General features: G+C 39.5%; 1 protein-coding gene across 2 annotated transcripts; it reads left to right on the top strand.

Moving 5' to 3' along the window:
• The first annotated feature begins 609 nt into the window (after nt 1-609).
• On the top strand, nt 610-23723 carry LOC133550180 (eukaryotic translation initiation factor 5A-1-like). 2 transcript variants are annotated; one of them, XM_061896287.1, is made up of 5 exons: nt 610-806; nt 5956-6127; nt 6194-6298; nt 17567-17698; nt 23033-23723. In XM_061896287.1, the coding sequence occupies exons 1-5, from the start codon at nt 625-627 to the stop codon at nt 23087-23089; spliced, it is 648 nt and encodes a 215-aa protein (XP_061752271.1). In that variant the 5' UTR covers nt 610-624; the 3' UTR covers nt 23090-23723. The 2 variants fall into 2 exon arrangements, with proteins under 2 accessions (XP_061752271.1, XP_061752272.1); XM_061896288.1 differs by lacking the exon at nt 610-806 and adding an exon at nt 960-984.
• The last annotated feature ends 1738 nt before the right edge of the window (nt 23724-25461 follow it).

The following is a 25461-nucleotide window of genomic DNA, read 5'->3' as shown; positions in this document are numbered from 1 at the left end:
ATGTACATACAGCTAGCCTAAATAGCATGTTAGCATCAATTTTTTGAATTTTTTTGAATTGATTAACGTGGACCCCGACTTAAACAAGTTGAAAAACTAATTCAGGTGTTACCATTTAGTGGTCAATTGTACGGAATATGTACTGTACTGTGCAATCTACTAATAGCAGTATCAATCAATCAATCAATCAAAGATTAGCTTACAGTCAAGCAGTGACCAAATATGTCTGACTAGCACACGCCACACAAGTCAATAACATCAACAAAACTCACCTCAGTGCATTCATGCACAACGTTATAAGTTTGGTGGACAAAATGAGACAGAAAAAGAAGTGGCATAAATCACGTCTTAGAAAGTCGGAGAAAGTTCTACATGTAAACAAACTACGGTGAGTTCAATGACCGCCAAAATGTGTAGGACAAAACAGCGCTCGCCAAATACTCGAATAGTGAAGCATGTTTAAAACAAACAGTGTGCTTTATAACATTTAGGGAGTTTTATGTCATGTTTGTCCTCCTACGGAAACCAAATTAAAACAAAAAAATGTGTTATTCCCCTCATCATTTCCATATATTTTTGAAAAAGCTCCAGGGAGCCACTAGGGCGGCGCTAAAGAGCCGCGGGATGCCGACACTGCCATATATGGTAAGAGAGCGCTGGAGAGGTGGAGCCTGCTTCCGATTCCGCTCGTCACGTGATCACGTTACCTGCACGCCCTCCGGCTTTCCTGTCGGGACTACAAAAGCCTCTGCGCATGCGTGTCAAGTCCTTTTTGTTTTTTTCCTGGGGCTCCTGTACGACTCAAGGTAAGGTCACTTGTTTTGTTCGACTTGGTTTTATCTCATTTTTCCCCCCACGTCGATAACGTCTGCTTTATCTGTGAAAGATTACATTTTACAGGCCAGGTGTGAATAATTAACTGCGGGCAAGCTAGCTAACTTAGCCCGCCGTCTTTGGGCGTGGGCCTGGATCAAAGGTGTCCAGGTGAGAACTAACTCGCGAATAATCGGCTTGACTCGGGAAATAACTGACTTATATTCTTATTACTAGTTGGGGAAACTATCAAAAAGTTAAAATCTTGATACTGTAGTCATCATTAACACGTTAATCGCAGGTGCTAGCTGGCGCACGAGAGTTATAAAAACATGTTAATAAAACCTATTAATTATTGGATGGCGAAAATAAAATATTCTTGTTGCCAAATTAGTGCTTAAAAATGTGCACGTACGCCAGTAGCTGAGCGTCGACAACATTGATGACGTCACATCAATGTACTCCTCGGCCATTTTCGCTCAAAAAGGGGCGGGGCAGCCATAGGCATCTTATAAGTAGACGCAACATCGAGCGCTGCTGACGAGACGCGGGGCCGCCATCTTGGAGTGGTGATCCGCTCCACTTAATGCAGTGGTTCTCAACCTTTTTACAGTGATGTACCCCCTGTGAACATTTTTTTTTTAATTCAAGTACCCCCTAATCAGAGCAAAGCATTTTTGGTTAAAAAAAAGAGATAAAGAAGTAAAATACAGCACTATGTCATCAGTTTCTGATTTATTAAATTGTATAACATTGCAAAATATTGCTCATTTGTAGTGGTTCTTCTTGAACTATTTGGAAAAAAAGATATAAAAATAACTAAAAACTTGTTGAAAAAATAAACAAGTGATTCAATTATAAATAACGATTTCTACACTTAGAAGTAATCATCAACTTAAAGTGCCCTCTTTGGGGATTGTAATAGAGATCCATCTGGATTCATCAACTTCATTCTGAACATTTTTTCATAAAAAAAGAAATCTTTAACATCAATTTTTATGGAACAAAAAATCTAGCTGTCAACACTGAATATTGCATTGTTGCATTTCTTTTCACAGTTTATGAACTTACATTCATCTTTTGTTGAAGCATTATTCAATAAATATATTTATAAAGGATTTCTGAATTGTTGCTATTTTTTGAATAAATATATGTATGAAGGATATTTGAATTGTTGCCATTTTTAGAATATTAAAAAAAAATCTCACGTACCCCTTGGCATACCTTCAGGTACCCCCAGGGGTATGCGTACCCCCATTTGAGAACCACTGCCCTAGGGGCACTTGAAGGTATGCCAAGGGGTACGTGAGATTTTTTTCAAATATTCTAAAAATAGTAACAATTCAAAAATCCTTTATAAATATATTAATTGAATAATACCTGGGGATAGGTTCATTGGCAACACTAAATTGGCCCTAGTGCAGGGGTCGGGAACCTTTTTGGCTGAGAGAGCCGAAAAGCCAAATATTTTAAAATGTATTTCCGCAAAAGCTATATAATTTTTTTTTTTAACACTGAACAGAACTAAACGCGTGCATTTTTAAGTAAGACCAACATTTCTAGAGTATAATAGGTCTCTTATTCTTTGTAATAACATTGTTATTCTGAAGCTAACTGTGGAGGGGGCGTGGCCTGCGGGCCTGCAGCGACAGGTGCGTAGATGGCCCATCTGGGCCTTGTTATCTATTCACCTGTCGCTCTGTTATAAACAGCAGCCAGGAGGAGAGATGGGGTTGGGGCTGGAAATACAATTGCTGGAAAACAACTGAGAGACTTATTGACAAATAAAACAATATTGCAACCCTGAAACAGGCTCTCATGTCGGTGCTTGGGGGTCTGAAGAACCCCCAGGAGGGCAAGGCCCACACTAACCAATAATAACTAAATAACTTTTTACTATTAATGCAACTTCATGCGCAGATGGATGGATTAAAAATGCATGATAATGTTTTATATTTTGAACATTATTTTTAACACTGTGATTACAAGTGAAATTATTCATTACTTATCGTTTTAAGCAACATCAGCTCAGATTTATCCGAGAGCCAGATGCAGTCATCAAAAGAGCCACATCTGGCTCTAGAGCCATAGGTTCCCTACCCCTGCCCTAGTGTGTGAATGTTGTCTGTCTATCTTTGTTGGCCCTGCGAGGAGGTGGCGACTTGTCCAGGGTGTACACCGCCTTCTGCCTGATTGTAGCTGAGATAGGCGCCAGCGACCCCAAAGGGAATATTCGGTAGCAAATGGATGAATGGAATACTTCAACAAAATATGAATGTAATGTCATAAAGTGTGAAAAGAAATGCAACAATGCAATATTCAGTGTTGACAGCTAGATTTTTTGTGGACATGTTCCATAAATATTGATGTTAAAGATTTCTTTTTTTGGGAAGAAATGTTTAGAATGAAGTTGATGAATCCAAATGGATCTCTATTACAATCCCCAAAGAGGACACTTTAAGTTGATCCATCCATCCATTTTCTACCGCTTATTCCCTTTGGGGGCGCTGGTGCCTATCTCAGCTACAAGGCGGTGTACACCCTGGACAAGTCGCCACCTCATCGCAGATTTTAAGTTGATTACTTATACCTGTAGAAATCTTTATTTATAATTGAATCACTTGTTTATTTTTCTACAAGTTTTTAGTTATTTTTATATCTTTTTTTCCAAATAGTTCAAGGAAGACCACTACAGATGAGCAATATTTTGCACTGTTATACGATTTAATAAATCAGAAACTGATGACATAGTGCTGTATTTTACTTCTTTATCTTTTTTTCATTCAAAAATGCTTTGCTCTGATTAGGGGGTACTTGAATTAAAAAAATGGTACAATACTGAAAAAAGGTTGAGAAGCACTGGTCTAGATCATTTAGAATTTTAGTGGTACCATAAATGATATGATAAAGTGTTTTGCGTTTTTTGTGCCTTCTTTATTGATTTTAATCTAAGTTTCATAAATAAAATAATATTGTCAATGCATACGGTTGACAGATTTTTTTATATATTTTTTTACAGACTGCCTGAAAAATGTAAAAATATCCTGAGGTGAATTAACCTGACTCTCGCCAGATCCTTGTAGTTCTTTGAGCTCCACACAAGGATCTGGGCTCGTGGGGGTTGCAAACTCCTTCAAGATAGCAAAAAAGTAATTAACAAACTAGGATCACCGTGCGGGCTTCCATAGCTGTGACGTAGCGCCAAAGTTGTTTGATTCAAACAAGAATGGCGGCACGCAGCGACATATTTTTCTTTGCACAAACGTGGATCGTCTACTGACATTGCTGCGTTGTTTCGGGAAAAGTTCTATTAACTTTTCGATCTGTCGTTATCCAATATGTTGGCTGTTCTGTTTTGGATTTCCCAGTGGTTGAAGTAGCTCGTCAATCACATACAGCATTTTTAAAATATTTTTTACAAGGCCTAGCCTTCTGAAATTCATCTCCTATTGAGAAGTCCCAGATCCTTGTGTGGATCCCAGTGAACTACAAGGATCTGTCGAGAGTCTGGTGAATCCTTACATTCATGTTAAGTTAAAGTAGCAATGATTGTCACACACACACTAAGTGTGGTGAAATTATCCTCTGCATTTGACCCATCCCCTTGATCACCCCCTGGGAGGTGAGGGGAGCAGTGGGCAGCAGCGGTGCCGCGCCTGGGAATCATTTATCATAATCATTTATGGTGATTTAAGCCCCAATTCCAAGCCTTGATGCTGAGTGTCAAACAGGGAAGCAATGGCTCCCATTTTTAGAGTCTTTGGTATGACTCGGCCGGGGTTTGAACTCACAACTTACCGATCTCAGGGCGGACAATCTAACCCAGGGGTAGGGAACCTATGGCTCTAGAGCCAGATGTGGCTCTTTTGATGACTGCAGCTGGCTCTCCGATTAATCTTATCTTACATTGCTTAACACAATAAGTAATGACTAATTCCACTGGTAATCAGTGTTAAAAATAACGTTCAAAATGTAAAAAATTCTCATGCATTTTTATCCCTTCATCCGTTTTCTACCGCAGTGTTTTTCAACCTTTTTTGAGCCAAGGCACATTTTTTGCTTTTAAAAAATCCGGAGGCACACCACCAGCAGAAATGTATTAAAAACGAAACTCAGTTGACAGTAAAAAGTCGTTGTCACAATTGTTGGATATGACTTTTAACCATAACCAAGCATGCATCAATATAGCTCTTGTCTCAAAGTAGATGTACTGTCACCACCTGTCACATCACGCCGTGACTTATTTGGAGTTGTTTGCTGTTTTCCTGTGTGTAGTGTTTTGGTTCTTGTCTTGTGCTCCTATTTTGGTTGCTTTTTCTCTTTTTTTGGTATTTTCCTGTTGCAGTTTCATGTCTTCCTTTGAGCGCTACTTCCCGCGTCTACTTTGTTTTAGCAATTAAGAATATTTCAGTCGTTTTTATCCTTCTTTGTGGGGACATTGTCATGTCATGTTCGGATGTACATTGTCTTTGCTCCACAGTAAGTCTTTGCTGTCGTCCAGCATTCTGTTCTTTTTGTTTACTTTGGAGCCAGTTCATTTTTAGTTTTGCTCTGCATAGCCTTCCCTAAGCTTTAATGCCTTTTCTTAGGGCAATTAACCTTTTGTTTATTTATGTTTTAAGCATTAGACACCTTTTTTTTTTACCTGCACCCTGCCTCCCGCTGTTTCCGACATCTACAAAGCAATTAGCTCTAGACAGCACCGACCACTCAACAACACCACATCATTTTCAGACTGTAATTACTGGTTTGCAAAAAATATTTTTAACCCATATAGGTGAAGATAATCTCCCACCAGACTGTATCTCACGGCACAGTGGTTGAAAAAGACTGTTCTACCGCACCTGTTTTACATAAAATGCACACATTTAGTTGTATTCAATATTTAAAAAACATTATATGGCTCTCACGGAAATACATTTTAAAATATTTGGCTTCTATGGCTCTCTCAGCCAAAAAGGTTCCCGACCCCTGATCTAACCACTAGACCACTGAGTAGGTATGTACTGCTCTTTGTTCCGAGGGGCCACGTCGCAGCCACAACTGCGACGTGGCCCCTCGGGGAAAACTAGTTTGTCACCCCTGCCTTAAAGCAACCCTTTCCTCATACCTAGCATTGTTGCATTTTTGTCTCACACACAGCATGTTTGCCTCGGACGGCATAGATTTTGAAAGTGCGGATTCTGGGGCTTCCGCAACTTTCCCGATGCAATGTTCCGCCCTGAGGAAGAACGGCAATGTCATGCTTAAATCTCGTCCTTGCAAGATAGTGGAAATGTCTACTTCCAAAACTGGCAAGCATGGGCACGCAAAGGTAAAAGACAAATTTAAACTGCTGACTTGACAAGATTGTTCAGTGAAATATGTTTCGATGTTTTAGGTACATCTCGTCGGAATTGATCTTTTTACCGGCAAGAAGTATGAAGACATTTGTCCATCAACGCATAACATGGAAGTCCCCAATGTGAAAAGGGACGACTACATGGTAAGCACTTGAATAGTTTGACTTAAATCACCATGTTGGCAGGAGAAACACAAGCTAGGACACATGTTACCTGCTCAAACCTTTTGCTGTTTTTTGCCTGCTCTATTGATTATACTTTAAGTGTCATGAAAACAATAATATTGTATACGCATGAATTGGTACTCTTAAGTGTTTAATTGGTTATGTTACACAGCTCGCAACTCCAAAAAAGTTGTATTGTTAGTGTCGGCCATTGAATTTTATTCAAATTTAGTTAATTGGCGCTTGGCCCCCAAAACATCACAATTTTAACATGTAACATGCCTTATGCAAAGAAAAACACTAGGGGTGGGCAAATTAATGCGTTAATTACGAGTTAACTCATCAATCTATTAACGCCGACAATTATTTTATCGCACATTTGCGTATGTTGTTTACATGCTTTTATTTTGTTAACGCCTTTTCTTAACAAGATGGCGTCGCCCGGCGTGGAGGGGCTCTTGGTAAAGATGGAACATTTGGCAAAAATACCGGACAATTCTGCAAATGTCCTGGCTGGCTTACAGCGTGGTCACTCCGGGATCACTTACGACCGCCAGACAATTCTGGATGTGGATAGATCGGGCCGTTTTGGACTGAATGAGGCGTGCTTGTTAGACCGGCTAGCTAGCATGGGAATACTTTGCCGGCTACATCCAGCGGCCTGTGAAGCAGCGGAGTATATGTGTTGTCTGTCTATTTATGAATAATGCAGACCAGGAGTGTTGGCTGAGTTCTTAACGTTTACTTTCAGAGCGTGCATATCACAACATACAAGATGCCGTCATGGCGACACAACCTATACATGCTCCTCACTCCTGTTGCATGCTGGGTAGGGTAGTTCTTTTTTCCCCTGGCTCATAACATCACAATATAGTACCATGTATATGATGCCTTCAGTTTATCAAAGCACCAAGCAAACAATCGGAAAATTCCCATCATATCAATTCCTAGATATGGTCATAATTATTTTAAGTGCACTACGCAGAATAAACACAACATTATTAATATTGCTACTACGGATAATTTGATCAAAAATTCCCTAAAACAGCCCACTACCTATAATATAGGTTTTTTAAACATAAGATCCCTGATAAAAAAAAAATGTTTCTGCTGTTACCTCAGAAATTGCCTGTTCAGATGTTATGATTGTGGCTCAGAGATTTGTATGTAGATTATATTTATTTTCCATAACAAACAGGATAACTTAAATACCCTGGCAGTGGCAATAAGCTTAAATGTTTGTATTTACATTTTTGGAGTTGATTTTCATCAAATATGCTATTTAACTGCTACTGTTTAACAAGGACTGATTTAAATTGTGTTTGCACAACAAATGTTTTGGCGCTTTTGTTCATGTGGGAGAATATTCCAATAAAGGTGCACTACACACTACTTTTGAATTCATTATTGGGCTTTGCGTATACAATGCAGTTAATCGCCATTAATCGGAGAAATAGTACGATTAACTTCGATTAAAATTTTTAATCGTTGCCCAGCCCTAAAAAACACACTTTTAGATAAGCTCTATTGTATACAAAAATAAAATAGAATGTAGTACAGTAATTTTACAAAGTATTGTAAATCATTTACCTTGGAGAGTGGACACTTCTCCGTCACACAGTCATCAGCTTCTCCATGCTTTCATGGATAAATGTTTCCATATTATTTTAACATCTTGGCCGGTGTTATTGACTTATTCTGTTTCTGTATGGTGCAGTCTAGCAGTGCTGTGCTCCAACTGCTCCACCAAGTTAGCGAGCTACACGCTCTGTCATGGTTTTATTTATTTGCCAAGGTGGAAAGGATTGTTTTTTGCTTGCAACCTAAAACATAACAGGGGACATTAATTGTTTAACGTGGACCCAGACTTAAACAAGTTGAAAAACTTATTGGGGTGTTACCATTTAGTGGTCAATTGTACGGAATATGTACTGTACTGTGCAATCTACTAATAAAAGTATCAATCAAAACACTGCTATCCTTTACATCAGGGGTGCCCATTACGTCGATCGCGATCGACTGGTCGATCTCGGAGGGTGTGTCAGTCGATCTCAAGCCAGGCATTAAAAAATGTACATAAAAATGAGCAATCATCAATCATACCAAGACTTCACTTTCGTCAGTTGTTTGACATTCTCGGCACCCGAGGATCTTGTGAGATGACGCTGGCTGCTGCGAGCTCATATTTAAGAAAAAAATCACTAACAGGGCGGACGCAGAGAAACACATTTTATTTCTAAAGACTCCGTACCTACTGTCAAAACTCTAAAGAGCGACTGCACAGTTCCTGTCTTCACCATAAAAGACCTGTTTCATCCTGCCTGTGCTAACAAAATAAGAGTCTCAGAAAGCTAGCAAGCTACGGAGTTTGATGCCAATGTATTTCTCCCCCGCCCTCAGCGACCGCTTTCTCACTTGCTTGCCCACCCGCACACTCACTGACGTCACTCACCTGCTGCCGGACATTAAAGGGCCACGCCCACATATGCTACTCTCATAACAAAGTGTTTAAAAACCAGTATGCAAGTTGGACAAATAAGATGCCAAAACCAACCACTTTCATGTGGTATTGGACAGAAAGGAGGACTTTTTTTTTTTCCTCCATTTGAAAATGCGGACGTTATCAACACTACTGTCTAATTCCAATCAATGCAAGTCATCAGAATCAGGTAATACACCAACTTATATTCTTGTCTTCATGAAAGAAAGGAATCTATGTGTGTTAAACATGCTTGTATTATCATTAAACACCATTAACTTGTTAACAAAAATGTCTCTTTCATAAACAAATAAATATAAATTATAAATAGGAATGAGGTAGATCTCCTCGACTTGGTCAATTGAAAAGTAGCTCGCCTGCAGAAAAAGTGTGAGCGCCCCTGCTTTAGATGTAGAGATGGTTTATTTAAAACAGAGCATTGCGCACCAGACATCCTAAGAATATTGCTGAAGTGTCACAGTTTTGTAAAGGGGAATATTCCAAAATACTTCCAGACTGTTGTGCAGGTCTGATCTGCAACTCCGGGAAACATTTGCTTGAGGTTATTGTTGTCAAATTGGCGTACTTTCCACACTATAAGTTGCATAAAATAGATGCTACAGTAGAGGCTGAGGTTACGTTATGCATCCTTTAGATGGAGCTGCGCTAAAGGGAATGTCAACAAAACAGTCAGGTCAGTCAAACTTTATTAATAGATTACAAAGCAGCGTTCTGACAACTCTGTTCACTCCCAAAATGAATAAACGGCTGTTTTGTTATTTTCACCGATTCAATAAACAGGTAAAAAACAGTGATACTGTTACGGTAAATCAAAGTTAGTGCAATCACAATATAGTAACACTGGAAATAGTGCAAAGCAATAATATATCAATAACTCAACGTTGCTCAAAGGATAATGTCACACAAAACAACACACAAAATAAACATGTAAAGCTCATTTTATTAAGTTATTCCTCATCCACCAATCCCTCTAATTCTTCTTCTTCAGTGTTGGAATCAAACAGTTGTGCGAATACGGCATCCAACATGCCCGGCTCCGTCTCGTCCAAGTCCTCATTAAAGGAGTCAGTGTCGCTGCTATTAATGTTCAATTCTCTGGCTGCTGCTCTATTCCCGTCTTCTACTGTGTGACCTATGACCTTGACTTTAAACTCTGCGTCGTAAGCGTGTCTCTTAATAGGAGACATTTTGGGCTCTTGACATAAACACAGAGAAACGGCACGCCTCCCGCAGTCATATATCCCAGCATGCACCACCCGCTTCTTCTACGGGGGAAAATGAAGTCGGCGGCTGCTTACCGTAGTTGTGAGACCTGTTGTGGCATGTTTAATTCGGACACTGAAGAAGAAGAATTCGAGGGATTCGTGGATGAAGAATAACCTAATAAAGTGAGCTTTACGTGTTTATTTTGTGTGTTGTGTTGTGTGACATTAACGTTTGAGCAATGTTGAGTTATTGATATATTGTTATTGCTTTGCACTATTTCGAGACGTCGTTAATGGGGTCAGTGTTGTCTAGCAGTTCAGTGACACTTCCTGCTTTCCTGAAATCATGTCGATCAATAGAAGCCATTTTGGGGTCTTTACATAAACACACAAATGGAAATGTAAACGGCACACCTGGCGCAGTCATATATCCCAGCATGCACCACACAGTCATATATCCCAGCATGCACCACACAGTCATATATCCCAGCATGCACCACACAGTCATATATCCCAGCATGCACCGCTTCTTTTCCTACGGGGGAAAATGAAGTCGGCGGCTGCTTACCGTAGTTGTGAGACCTGTTGTGGCTCAATATTGCACCGGATTATAAGGCGCACTGTCAGCTTTTGGGAACATTTTAGGTGCGTCTTATAGTGCGGAAAATACGGTAACCTCAGCCAGTTATTGAATCCAAAGGTTTACCGTATTTTTCGGCTTATAAGTTGCTCCGGAGTATACATCGCACCGGCCGAAAATGCATAATAAAGAAGGAAAAAAACATATACGTCGCACTGGAGTATAAGTCGCACTTTTGGGGAAATGTATTTGATAAAATCCAACAGCAAGAATAGACATTTGAAAGGCAATTTAAAATAAATAAAGAATAGTGAAGAACAGGCTGAATAAGTGTAGGTTATATGAGGCATAAATAAGCAACTGCTATGTTAACCTAACATATTATGGTAAGAGTCATTCAAATAACTATAACATATAGAACATGCTATACCTTTACCATCAAATAGTGTTCGTCCTTCGCTATGTAGTAGGTTACTGCGGACACTATCTCCTTTTGATGTTGACTATTTTTTACCACTTGCACGGCTCCGTTAGCATCACAACTAGCGTTACTCATGCTGCTACTTTTGTGTCTGATGTATGTTTTGTGTATATAAAATGTTGGAGGGCTTTGAAGTTGTTTTAGAGGGCTTTGAATGCTTACTACAGTGACTGCCATTAACCGCATCGTCCAAGCATTTTTTTAAATCTTTAAAATACTGAGAAAAATATGTGTTCTCGTCTCTCATAATGATAGGCAAGTCTTTGCTTTGTAGGTGACAAAGCAAATTATTGTGATTAAAATGATCAAAATATGGTCAATATGGAGCATATTACATATTGTCATGAACATATGTTATTACATTATTTTATATATATATATATATATATATATATATATATATATATATATACACACACACGCACATATTACCTAATGACCTTAAGTCTTTCTACTTTTAAATGCACATCACATTGAAATTGCATTTTCACCAATTGAGCATAAATTATAAATTGCTCCGGAGTATAAGTCGCACCGGCTGAAAATGCATAATAAAGAAGGAAAAAAAAACATATATAAGTCGCATTTTTGGGGGAAATTTATTTGATGAAATCCAACAGCAAGAATAGAAATTTGAAAGGCAATTTAAAATAAATAAAGACTAGTGAAGAACAGGCTGAATAAGTGTAGGTTATATGAGGCATAAATAAGCAACTGCTATGTTAACATAACATATTATGGTAAGAGTCTTTCAAATAACTATAACATATAGAACATGCTATACCTTTACCAAACTATCTCTCACTCCTAATCCATAAATCTCATTAAATATTCTTCCTGGATGTGGCTTCTAAACAACTCTGCCAACTCCAAAGGTATGCGCCGCTTCCTCTTGTCCTTTTCTGCTGCATATTTCACTCCATCATTTCCTTTTCAACGCCATTTTTGTTCAGCCCTTCTCAGGTTTTATAAGTTACCACCAATGTTGAAATGATCCTTTTTAATAGCTACGGCAGTAGCATATAAATGATAAATAAATAAATGGGTTGTACTTGTAGAGCCCTTTTCTACCCTCAAGGTACTCAAAAAGCTTTGACACTACTTCCACATTCACACACTGATGGAGGGAGCTGTCATGCAAGGCGCTAACCAGCACCCATCAGGAGCAAGGGTGAAGTGTCTTGCTCAATGACACAATGGACGTGACGAGGTTGCTACTAGGTGGGGATTGAACCAGGGACCCTCGGGTTGCGCACGGCTAATCTTCCACTGCGCCATGCCGTCCCGTATATAGCAGTTAGCATGCCATGACCCACAATGCACTTCTGCCATGACCCTCCCCCGCCAAATTCTCATTGGTTGACGTGTGTGTGACGATTGCTGACATTTTCTGCGTCTCCTCCGCGAATGAGGTAAATAATGTTATTTGATATTTTACAGTAATGTGTTAATTTCACACATAAGTCGCTCCGGAGTATAAGTCGCACCCCCGGCCAAACTATGAAAAAAACTGCGACTTATTGTCCGAAAAATACGGTACATACTTCTTCCAACCTCTACTCGCTGTTTACATGTTGCATTCGATACAAAAAAATAAAAAATATTTGTGCTGTATTAGTATAATCACGCTGTTTTATATCCAATTTATACAAAAAAGTGACCCCAAAAGGTTCACATACTTTTTCTTGCAATTAAAGTTGCTAAAGGGTGTGTAAGATGTGGGTCCTGACGCTTGTGCAAGAACATCATGTACAGTTGAGAAAGTGGCAGAACAGGTTCCCTCTTTGTCGACAAGCTTGACTGACAGGCTCCTTCCGGGGGAGAGCTTTAGGAAGAAAGAAAACTACTTTTCTTTCCTATTTTTGTGTATACGGTATCGCCATGAGTCCTAAAAATGTGAAATCAAACAATGGAAGCATGGTGGAGATATTTATTAAACAAGCTTACCTTCCTTCATTCTTTGTCCAAACGAGACGTTCTGAGTTTGAGTCATTATTGACATATTTTACCTTAGTTACGTCAGTGAGTTATTTATGTGGTAGAGATTTTACCCCATGTTGTCAAGAAGCTCCTTCTTTTACTCTATCCTCTTGTTGTGGGGCCTACTGGCTCATACATGCACATGCATCCTCCACTCATCTCTAATTAAAAAGTATAGGTCTAACTTATATTTGTCAGTAGGGCTGGACGATAATGGAACAAATACTTTGGTACTTTATATTGAAATACAATTAATTACACTATTATTCATTCATTTGAAAAGATGAGTATTGTACCATCAAACTCAATTGTAGAGAAATAATCTGGATATAAATCTGTAACAAATTAACCACAACTACTAAAATAATTGTAACTGCAATACTCTCTAAAGCAGTGGTCCCCAACCACCGGGCCGCAGAACACTTTTTTATTAATTTTTTAAAAATGTTTTTAATTAAATCAACATAAAAAACACAATATACAAATAGTGCACCAACCACAAAAAAACTCCCTTTTTCATGACAAAGAAGAAAAAAAAAAAGGACACCCCCCGGGCCGCGGGACAAATTATTAAGCGTTGACCGGTCCGCGGATACAAAAAGGTTGGGGACCACTGCTCTAAAGGCCTTAGTGGCCACATGCGTGGACAGCACCTTTGAACTCCTATTTCCAAAATAGTGTACACTACTGAATTGGGGTCTTATGGACACTTGTACTGCCATCTGGTGGTTTCAGAAGAGTACAACATACAATGGAATTTGGAAAAAAAGTGTAAAAATAAGAATTAGGATATCACTAAACATGAAGTACACGTGTGTTACTTATGGACTAAGTACATCATATCAAAAGGTGATTGTTAGTTTTTATTCTAATTAGGGTCCAGTAAGCCCAAATAGCAGAGAGGGGGGGAAAAAAAGCATGTAAACAAACATCTTAGGCCTTAGGAGGATACATTTAAAAATAATAGCAATATAAAAATCTAAATTCATTTTTTACTTTTGTTTTAATTTAGGTTTTTTTTTAGAATTATGTTGCCATTATAGTGATGTATGTTTTGTGTATATAAAATGTTGGAGGGCTTTGAAGTTGTTTTAGAGGGCTTTGAATGCTTACTACAGTGACTGCCATTAACCGCATCGTCCAAGCAATTTTTTAATCTTTAAAATACTGAGAAAAATGTGTGTTCTTGTCTCTCATAATGATAGGCAAGTCTTTGCCAAGCAATTTTTTAATCTTTAAAATACTGAGAAAAATATGTGTTCTTGTCTCTCATAATGATAGGTAAGTCTTTGCTTTGTAGGTGACAAAGCAAATTATTGTGATTAAAATGAACAAAATATGGTCAATATGGAGCATATTACATATTGTCACGAACATATGTTACTACGTTATTTTATATATATATATATATATATATATATACACACGCACATATTACCTAATGACCTTAAGTCTTTCTATTTTTAAATGTACATCACATTGAAATTGCATTTCCACCAATTAAGCATAAATTATAAATTGCTCCGGAGTATAAATCGCACCGGCTGAAAATGCATAATAAAGAAGGAAAAAAACATATACAAGTCGCACTGGAGTATAAGTCGCATATTTGGGGGAAATTTATTTGACAAAATCCAACACCAAGAATAGAAATTTGAAAGGCAATTTGAAATAAATACAGAATAGTGAAGAACAGGCTGAATAAGTGTAGGTTATATGAGGCATAAATAAGCAACTGCTATGTTAACCTAACATATTATGGTAAGAGTCATTCAAATAACTAGAACATATAGAACATGCTATACCTTTACCAAACTATCTCTCACTCCTAATCCATAAATCCCATCAAATCTTCTTCCTGGATGTGGCTTCTAAACAACTCTGCCAACTCCAAAGGTATGCGCCGCTTCCTCTTGTCCTTTTCTGCTGCATATTTCACTACGTCCAGCTTGTAATCTGCACTACATGATTTCCTTTTCAACGCCATTTTTGTTCAGCCCTTCTCACTTTTTATAAGTTACCGCCAACGATGAAATGATCCATTTTAATAGCTACGGCAGTAGCATATAGCAGTTAGCATCCCATGACCCACAATGCACTTCTGCCATGACCCGCCCCCGCCAAATTGTTATTGGTTGACGTGTGTGTGACGATTGCTGACATTTTCTTGGTCTCTTCCGCGAATGATGAATAATATTCTTTGATATTTTACGGTAATGTGTTAATAATTTCTCACATAAGTCGCTCCGGAGTATAAGAAAAAAACTGTGTTTAATAATCCGAAAATTACGGTAACCAAAACTAAACAAAAATACTCTTATAAAGTTTGGTTGTAAAACGTCAGCTCTGTCTTCTTCACTTTTTAATGATCGCTAATCTCAGCTGTTTGCTGTTTCCGTCACGCACCCAAGCCTGAGTGGGATCAGCATCACAAATAAGTGCACTGCTCTCGTCTTGCAGAAATTGTCCACTTATTTACCTATGAAACGACTCATCAAAGCAACTAAATACAGATGAAAGCTTTTTAATCTAATTAATTGATTAACCTGTTCTGTACACCAAAATTCTAAAATGTATTCATGTACTGCTGTTGTGCGTCAACAAAGTGGGAATACTATTCAAATCTGATGTGGGTAAGTTTTGGACCATCTTTTTGTTCTGTCCGGTACCCCACAGACGTTTTTTAACTGCCCATCTTTAAAAGAAGCAAGTTCTCCTTTTAACTTTTATTGATGTTGCTTTATAGCAGGGGTCGGGAACCTTTTTGGCTGAGAAAGCCATGAAAGGCAAATATTTCAAAAATGTATTTCCGTGAGAGCCATATCATATTTTTTAACACTGAATACAACTAAATGCGTGCATTTTTAAGTAAGACCAACATTTTTAGAGTATAATAAGTCTCTTATTCTTTTTCATAACATTGTTATTCTGAAGCTAACCAATGATAAATCAAATGTCAAGCCTGTTGATCATGTTTTTGTTTGGCCATGTGCTGTTTGTCTTTTGGACTCTTTAAGTTCCTGTTTTTTTCCACTCCCTTGTCTGGTTTCATTGGTTAATCATTTTGTCCACCTGTCTCTGGTGGACAAAATGCCCGCCCACGTGCTTCCCGAGCACTAATCAGAGGCAGTATTTAAGCTTGTCTTTGCCAGTCAGTCGCCCTGGCGTCAATGTGATCTTTTCTTGCTCTGTGCTGACTTGTTTCATGCCTTGCCATAGCTTCGTGCTTCATGCCATGCCAAGTAAGTTTTGTTTATGTTCATAGTTTGTTTATGCGTTAGCTTTGTTCCTTAGCCCAAGTTGTGCCTCCACTGTGAGCGATTTTTGTTTGTATCTTTTTTTAGTTTAAATGAAGTCATGTTTTTACTTAAATGCCATGTCCCGAGTAGTCCATCTGCCTTCCTGGGAGAACAACCCCGCAGCAAGCTGCGACCCCCCCCCTATCGTGACATAAAATACTTCTTACCATTAATGCGACTTCTTGAACAGGTGCGGCAGGAAACGGATGGATGGATTTAAATGCATGAGAATGTTTTATATTTTGAACGTTATTTTTAGCACTGTGAATTCCAGCGGAATTATTCATAATTATCGCGTTAAGCAATGTCAGCTAAGATTTATCTGAGAGCCAGATGCAGTCATCAAAAGAGCCACATCTGGCTCTAGAGCCATAGGTTCCCTACCCCTGCTTCATAGAATTATACCATAAAAGTGCATTATAAATAAATAAATGATAAATGTGTTGTACTTGTATAGCGCTTTTCTACCTTCAAGGTACTCAAAGCGCTTTGACACTACTTCCACATTCACACACACATTCACACACTGATGGAGGGAGCTGCCATGCAAGGCCCTAACCAGCACCCATCAGGAGCAAGTGTATTGCTCAGGACACAACGGGCGTGACGAGGTTGGTACTAGGTGGGGATTGAACCAGGGACCCTCGGGTTGCGCACGGCCACTCTTCCACTGCGCCACGCAAAAGTACTTTTGTAAAAGTAGATTCTGCTTCTTCAAGGTACTTTTTTTTTTTTTTTTTTTCTCAAAAGTAGATTATGCTTGTTCAAGGTCATTTAAAAAAAAGTAGATTATGCTTGTTCAAGGTCATTTTAAAAAAAGTAGATTATGCTTGTTCAAGGTCATTTTAAAAAAAGTAGATTGTGCTTGTTCAAGGTACTTTAAAAAAAAATAGACTATGCTGGTTCAAGGTACTTTATTTTATTTTATTTTATTTTTTTAAAGATTACGCTTATTCAAGGTACTTAAAAAAAGTAGATTATGCTTGTTCAAAGTACTTTTTTTTTTTTAAAGTAAATTATGCCTGTTCAAGGTACTTAAGAAAATAGATTATGTTTGTTTAAGGTCCTTTTTTCTTTTTTTTTAAGTAGATTATGCTTGTTCAAGGTACTTTATTATTTTTTTAAAGTAGATTATGCCTGTTAGTTATAAATCAAATGAGTTAGTACACTAATCATGTGTGTGTTCTTCACCTACATTTCAGGTAGTGTGTTTGACTGATGGCTTTTTGCACCTGATGGACGAATTTGGGGAAATGAGAGAGGACCTTGGACTTCCAAGCGGCGATTTGGGCAAAGAAATTGAGGAAAAAGTAGCTACTGGAACGGATTTCAGTGTAAGAAATTATTTTCCGTCTCATATTTATTGGTATCATGTCTCATGTACTTATTTAATCTTATTTATAGGGACCCCGCTCCCTCCTTTAGGAGGGAAGAGTTCACCCAGATTCTTTAGTTCTATGGCTGTCTGAAATAGTGAGATGGCTAAAATTGAAGATTAACAATTCAGTTCATACAAAATATAGCAATACAAGAGTTAGGATCAATCTCTAAAAAGGGTCACCCTCCACATATACTTTTGTCCTCTTCTGATGCATCGCCTTGCCAAAGAAATGAAAAGTTCAAGTACCAATGATTGTCTCACACACACTAGGTGTGGTGAAATTTGTCCTCTGCATTTAACCCATCCCCTTGATCACCCCCTGTAAAGTGAGGGGAGCAGTGAGCAGCAGCGGTGCCGCGCCCGGGAATCATTTATGGTGATTTAACCCCTAATTCCAACCCCTTAATGCTGAGTGCCAAGCAGGGAGGCGATGGGTCCCATTTTTTTATAGTCTTTGGAATGACTCAGCCGGGATTTGAACTCCCAACCTACCGATCTCAGGGCGGACACTAACCACCAGGCCAAGAACAAAACTGAAAGTTAGCTTGGTGTTTGCGCACACACATTATTGTTCACTCCTGTGTGGGTTTGCAAAGATTTATTAATTGTTTGTCTTTGAGCAAAGCCAAAGCTAATAACTTCTAAGGCGATCCATTTTGCTCAAAGGAGAGAAAATAGTCCCTTAACACGGATGTGACTAATACCGCGCAATTCAGTGACTTATAACTAAGGATGGCTGCTGGAATTCTGTACCATAATTGCACTAGTGTAGAGACGTAAAGAGACTGATAAAAGTAGTACTGAGTGGACAGTTGGACACTCTTAAACTGGACAACACAGCACTTCCTGTTTATGCCAAACCTGGTATTGTGAGCATCAATTTGTTGATACTAGTTAATATTTTTAAATGTATTTATTTAAGGGCTTAACGCACGGGCGATTAACACACATGTCCCTTCACTAGTTACTGATGAGCCATGAGCGGGAAAGTAGTGAGCAGAAATGCACAAAGAAAAGGGTACATTATTGAACTACCAGGTTCAAAGCCATGGCAAGCTGTTCTCCTGACAAAGGACTATTTTTCTTTGTGTGACGACATTACTACAGCAACTACCTAGTTGCTTCACTTACGTGTTTAGATTACTGTTGGGGTGTAACGGTACACAAAAATGTTGGTTTGGTACGTACCTCGATTTAGAGGTTACGGTTCGGTTCATTTTCGGTACAGTAAGAAAACAACAAAATATAACATTTTTTGTTTATTTATTTACCAAATTTGTAAACAATGGCTTTATCCTTTTAACAGTGGGAACACTATAATAATTATAATAATTCTGCCCAAGTTGTTGCTTTGATTAAATGAAATGACAAAACCTTTCTTCTACTTATAAAAAGTGCAACATTAAACAGTTTCAAGTCAACTCATCATGCTTAATTTATTACAGCATTTGGGAAGACTGTAGTTGACTTTTATTATGTAAATATTTGTATCAACATGTGATAGCAGGGACCCTGCCATTCAAAACTAGGCTGCTACATTACTAATGATTCATGTAACTATTGCTGAAAAAATAGAACATTAGCAATAGGAGAGACTATTCATCCCTGAACACCATGGAGTTCAACGAAATAACAGACTGGGCTTTGCTGCCCCTAACACACACACACGCACACACACACACATGGCAAAATGAGCTAACCTTAACTATAAACTAATTAGCTTTCAACTTAAGTCTATACTGTGTGTTGGCTGAGCTGCAGTTTTAGTTTCTAGAAGGTCAATGGGCTCATAGTGATGTTTGTAATAGTTGTGACTGGGAAGTGTTTTTTTTATAATTTGAGGAGAGTACCCTGTCCGCTGCTCCCCTGCTAAACGAATATCTGCTTGACGCTGAAGCATTGACTACATCACTCTGAATACGCACTGCTGATTGGCTCTGTATGTAACCAATCAGATGGTTGTGTGGGCGGGACAATGCTTGCTGCTGAGACAGAGGCAGAAAGCAAAGCAGCTTGTGAAGACTTGTGCTTACAAACCCGTTCGGTACGCCCGCGTGCCGAACCGAAACCCCGTACGGAAACGGTTCAATACAGATACACGTACCGTTACACTCCTAGATTACGCTTAAAGCACCGTATTTTTCGGAGTATAAATCGCTCCGGAGTATGTCGCACCTGCCGAAAATGCATAATAAGGAAGAAAAAAAAACATATATAAGTCGCACTGGAGTATAAGTTGCATTTTTGGGGGAAATTGATTTGATAAAAGCCAACAGCAAGAATAGACATTTGAAAGGCAATTTAAAAAATGGCTTAGTGTGTCTGCCTCACAATACGAAGGTCCTGCAGTCCTGGGTTCAAATCCAGGCTCGGGATCTTTCTGTGTGGAGTTTGCATGTTCTCCCCGTGAATGCGTGGGTTCCCTCCGGGTACTCCGGCTTCCTCCCACCTCCAAAGACATGCACCTGGGGATAGGTTGATTGGCAACACTAAATGGTCCCTAGTGTGTGAATGTTGTCTGTCTGTGTTGGCCCTGCGATGAGGTGGCGACTTGTCCAGGGTGTACCCCGCCTTCCGCCCGATTGTAGCTGAGATAGGCGCCAGCGCCCCCCGCGACCCCGAATGGGAATAAGCGGTAGAAAATGGATGGATGGATATAGAAGATGCTATACCTTTACCAAACTATCTCTCACTCCTAATCCATAAATCCCATCAAATCTTATAAATGTAGTCTCTTATGTGAATAAGCTAAATAATATTATTTGGTATTTTACGGTAATTTGTTAATAATTTCACACACACAAGTCGCTCCTGAGTATAAGTCGCACCCCCGGCCAAACTATGAAATAAACTGCGACTTATAGTCCGAAAAATACGGTACATTGATTACATAAAATTGTAGATTGTTACTGTGACTGCTTGACTAAGATGGCATGAAAGCTAAGCAGAAATGAAAGACGTTAGGCAGGAAGTCAAAAGGGGACTTTAATAATGCAAGTTAAAAAAAATACACTGCAATTAGGATGTAGTTTGGGATTGGGGGCTGGCCGGACAATCACAAGAGGACAGGATTAGGATCAGCAGGCTAAGTGCTACTATGCTACCTTGACATGGGAGAGCTTCTCAAAATATTGGAAGGTCATTTACGTTATGGAAGTACCGTATTTCCTTGAATTGCCGCCGGGGCGCTAATTAATTTAAATTCTCTTCTCACTCCTGCGCTTACCAAAGGCATGCGGTAAAAGTAGGCATGCGCTAATTATTTTAAAACCTTTTCTCACTCCGGCACTTACCAAAGGCATGCAGTAAAAATTTGAGTGTGATGTAAGCTTGGACCTTAAATCCTACTGAATATGTCTTAATCTTCTTCCCTTTATGCGATTTCAAATAACCGGTACTGAAATCATCCTCCTCCATTTTGAAAATGATGACAGGGGAAGTGTCACTCGTGACGTCACAAGTTTGACCAGGCGGTAATACTAAGCATGCGCTAATTATTTTGCGAAGCCAGTTTGACCCGGCAGTAATTCAAGGCAGGCGCATACTATATGCCCGGCGGCAATTCAAGGAAATACGGTAGTCTGACATGTACTTCGGTATCAGGGAGGTGTAGCGGATTTTACAGACAAGGCTCAGTGCAAGTTGAGTATTCATTGGTCGGGACGTGAGTCTGACGTGATGTCAATAACATCCCAACAATTCATGTTTCTAGTTAGCTTTCTTACTAATGATGAAAAATTGTATCCATCTGCGATCATTGCTATTAATTTGAATTTACGTAGCTATGAACATCTTGCACAGGTGTGCAGGCTAATTGGGAACAGGTGGGTGCCATGATTGGCTATAAAAACAGCTTCCCAAAAAATGCTAAGTAATTCACAAACAAAGATGGGGTGAGGGTCACCACTTTGTAAGCAAATTGTCGAACAGTTTTAGAACAACATTTCTCAAAGAGCTAATGCAAGGAATTTAGGGATTTTACCATCTAGGGTCCCAAAAAAACATCAAAAAGCTCAGAGAATCTGGAGAAGTCACTGCACGTAAGCGATGATATTATGGACCTTTGACCCCTCAGGCGGTACTGCATCAAAAACCGACATCAGTGTGTAAAGGATATCACTACATGGGCTCAGGAACACTTCATAAAACCACTGTCAGTAACTACAGTTGGTCGCTACATCTGTAAGTGCAAGTTAAAACTCTACTATGCAAAGCAAAACCCATTTATCAACAACAACAAGGAATGCCGCCGGCTTCGCTGGGCCCGAGATCATCTAAGATGGACTGATGCAAAGTGGAAAAGTGTTCTGTGGTCTGACAAGTCCACATTTCAAATTATATTTGGAAACAGAGTACGTGGTGTCCTCCAGAACAAAGAGGAAAATAACCATTCGGATTGTTCTAGGTACAAAGTGTAAAAGCCAGCATGTGTGATGGTATGGGGGTGTATTAGTGCCCAAGGCATGGGTAACTTACACATCTGTGAAGGCACCATTAATGCTGAAAGGTACATACAGCTTTTGGAGCAACATATGTTGTCATCCAAGCAACGTTATTATGGACGCCCCTGCTTATTTCAGCAAGACAAGTGTTACAACAGTGTGGCTTCGTAAACAGTCCAGACCTGTCTCCCGTTGAAAATGTGTGGCGCATTATGAAGCGTAAAATAGGACAGCAGAGACCCAGGACTGTTGAAGGACTGAAGCTCTACATAAAACAAGAATGAGAAAGAATTCCACTTTCAAAGCTTCAACAATTAGTTTCCTCAGTTCCCAAACGTTTATTGAGTGTTGTTAAAAGAAAAGGTGATGTAACACAGTGGTGAACATGCCCTTTCCCAACTACTTTGGCACATGTTGCAGCCATGAAATTCTAACTTATTTGCAAAAAAAATAAAGTTTATGAGTTTGAACATGAAATATGTTGTCTTTGTAGCATATTCAACTGAATATGGCTTGAAAAGGATTTGCAAATCATTGTATTCTGTTTATATTTAAATCTAACACAATTTCCCAACTCATGGAAACAGGGTTTGTATTTAAAGTAGTCTGTTTAATTTGAATGTCACACAATGCTGTAGAAAATACCAAAGCATTGTTTGTTTCTCAACAAAGATGTATGTATTTTATTTTTGAAGTACCGGCTCATGCACCGTTTGACAAGATTAACTACTGTTATCTTTTAAAATGTAAACGATACTTGTTTAGTAAGATTCTTTACTCGGGAAGTCTTTATGTTGCATATTTGTCAAGGTCTTCCTTGAATGAGTCCTGCTTGTGTTTTTCAGGTCACTGTGATTAAGGCTTTGAACGAAGAAGCAATAATCTCCCTCAAGAAGGTTTAAGTCCAGGACCGAGCTGAAGACACCACAGATCTGGAACTGTGGACTGGATCGGTTCTTTCTTTTAAAACCATCCCAGTTGAAGTCCTCTATGTTTAATTTCAACATCGGCGTTTTAGAGAGTTTATTGGAAAAGTATGCCTTCGAATATCAGCCAGTGTTGACTTTCTTGGCTCGCAGTCAGAGGTATCTTTTATTTTTTTTAGCTTTTGGGTGGAGGGAGAGTACACGTTACTTCTTTGGGGGTGGGTTTTTATTTTTAGATGTTTTTTTTTTTTCTCCTTTTAAATGTTTCAGTTTTAAACCTAATGCCTTGTTTATATCCTGAACCTTCCCCTCCGAACCATTAGCTTAGCATGACATGCGCCTAAAAGAAATCTAACCTTGTTGAGGACGTGCAGGCCATACCTGCGATTGCCGTTTCTGATTTTGAATCGGTTTGTAAAAACAGCACTTCCAGCTGCAATAACACTCCATCCCTCAACATGGTCGGATGAAGGAAGCTAACAAGCTAAATAGTCATCATGTGTGCTCGCTCAAAGAATTGGAAGGATCTCACATCTCTACATAAGCTAGCCTCTATTGGAGAATATTTTTCCATCATATCTAAATGGAGATTAAAAACGTTTACACATTGGGTGGCTTGGCTCAGATGGTAGAGCGGCTGTGTTGAAGCTTTATGGTTCCTGGTGTGTTCCTCCAGCGTCCGTCATCCTAGTCACTGCTGTTGTGTCCTTGGGCAAGGCACTTCACCCTCCTTGCTCCCAGCCGTGTATCAATGTGAATGCATGTTTAACTTCCCGTGGTAAATTTCCGGAAACTTTCCACCCCTTTCCAACCCTAGTCATTAAACCCCAATGTAGCTTACCACCGTCATGTGCTGCTTATTAAATGTAGCTCACCCCAATTCATGTGTGAATGTGGACTGAACGACAGGTTGTCAGTGTTGCGGGCGCAACCTGATACCTGCTTCAAGTCTCCAAGGAGACCTAGACAGCAAGGACCAGTTTTATGCAAACTTCAACAGGTTTGCTCACAGAATCCTGCCTTAAAATAACAAAGAAACCTCGTTTTTATCCAAAGCCAAACACATTCGGTGAGAACAATGCTAACGATGAGGGCTTCACCTGCTAATTATGTGGTTGTGAAGCTCTTGTTGGTCTGTCTGAACACTTTATATCAAGGGGTTACTTACCAGTGTTAGCCTGGGTGTGGCCCCACACATGTCTGTTTAAACACTTTATATCACGGGGTTACTTACCAGAGTTGTTAGCCTGGGTGTGGCCCCACACATGTTGGGGCCGGTGTCCGTCTGAACACTTTATATCAAGGGGTTACTTACCAGTGTTGTTAGCCTGGGTGTGGCCCCACACATGTTGGGGCCGGTGTCTGTCTGAACACTTTATATCAAAGGGTTACTTACCAGAGTTGTTGGCCTGGGTGTGGCCCCACACATGTCTGTCTGAACACTTTATATCAAGGGGTTACTTACCAGTGTTGTTAGCCTGGGTGTGGCCCCACACATGTCTGTCTGAACACTTTATATCAAAGGGTTACTTACCAGAGTTGTTGGCCTGGGTGTGGCCCCACACATGTCTGTCTGAACACTTTATATCAAAGGGTTACTTACCAGAGTTGTTGGCCTGGGTGTGGCCCTACACATGTCTGTCTAAACACTTTATATCAAGGGGTTACTTACCAGTGTTGTTAGCCTGGGTGTGGCCCCACACATGTCTGTCTGAACACTTATTATCACGGGGTTACTTACCAGAGTTGTTAGCCTGGGTGTGGCCCCACACATGTCTGTCTGAACACTTTATATCAAAGGGTTACTTACCAGTTTTAGCCCGGGTGTGGCCCCACACATGTCTGTTTAAACACTTTATATCAAGGGGTTACTTACCAGTGTTGTTAGCCTTGGTGTGGCCCCACACATGTCTGTTTAAACACTTTATATCAAAGGGTTACTTACCAGTTTTAGCCCGGGTGTGGCCCCACACATGTCTGTCTGAACACTTTATATCAAGGGGTTACTTACCACTGTTGTTAGCCTGGGTGTGGCCCCACACATGTCTGTCTGAACACTTTATATCAAGGGGTTACTTACCACTGTTGTTAGCCTGGGTGTGGCCCCACACATGTCTGTCTAAACACTTTATATCAAGGGGTTACTTACCAGTGTTAGCCTGGGTGTGGCCCCACACATGTCTAAACACTTTATATCAAGGGGTTACTTACCAGAGTTGTTAGCCTGGGTGTGGCCCCACACATGTCTGTCTGAACACTTTATATCAAGGGGTTACTTACAAGTGTTGTTGGCCTGGGTGTGGCCCCACACATGTCTGTCTGAACACTTTATATCAAAGGGTTACTTA

This window comes from Nerophis ophidion, linkage group LG03, assembly GCF_033978795.1.
Source record: "Nerophis ophidion isolate RoL-2023_Sa linkage group LG03, RoL_Noph_v1.0, whole genome shotgun sequence".
NCBI classification, from domain to species: domain Eukaryota; kingdom Metazoa; phylum Chordata; class Actinopteri; order Syngnathiformes; family Syngnathidae; genus Nerophis; species Nerophis ophidion.
The sequence above is the reverse complement of the archived record's forward strand: the minus strand, read 5'-3'. Positions and strand labels throughout refer to the sequence as shown.

Coding starts and splice junctions, on each gene's coding strand:
- LOC133550180 (XM_061896287.1), top strand. CDS start 625: ATGCCGACACTGCCATATATGGTAAGAGAGCGCTGGAGAGGTGGAGCC. Junction 807..5,955: donor GGGCTCCTGTACGACTCAAG/GTAAGGTCACTT, acceptor TCTCACACACAG/CATGTTTGCCTCGGACGGCA. Junction 6,128..6,193: donor GCAAGCATGGGCACGCAAAG/GTAAAAGACAAA, acceptor TCGATGTTTTAG/GTACATCTCGTCGGAATTGA.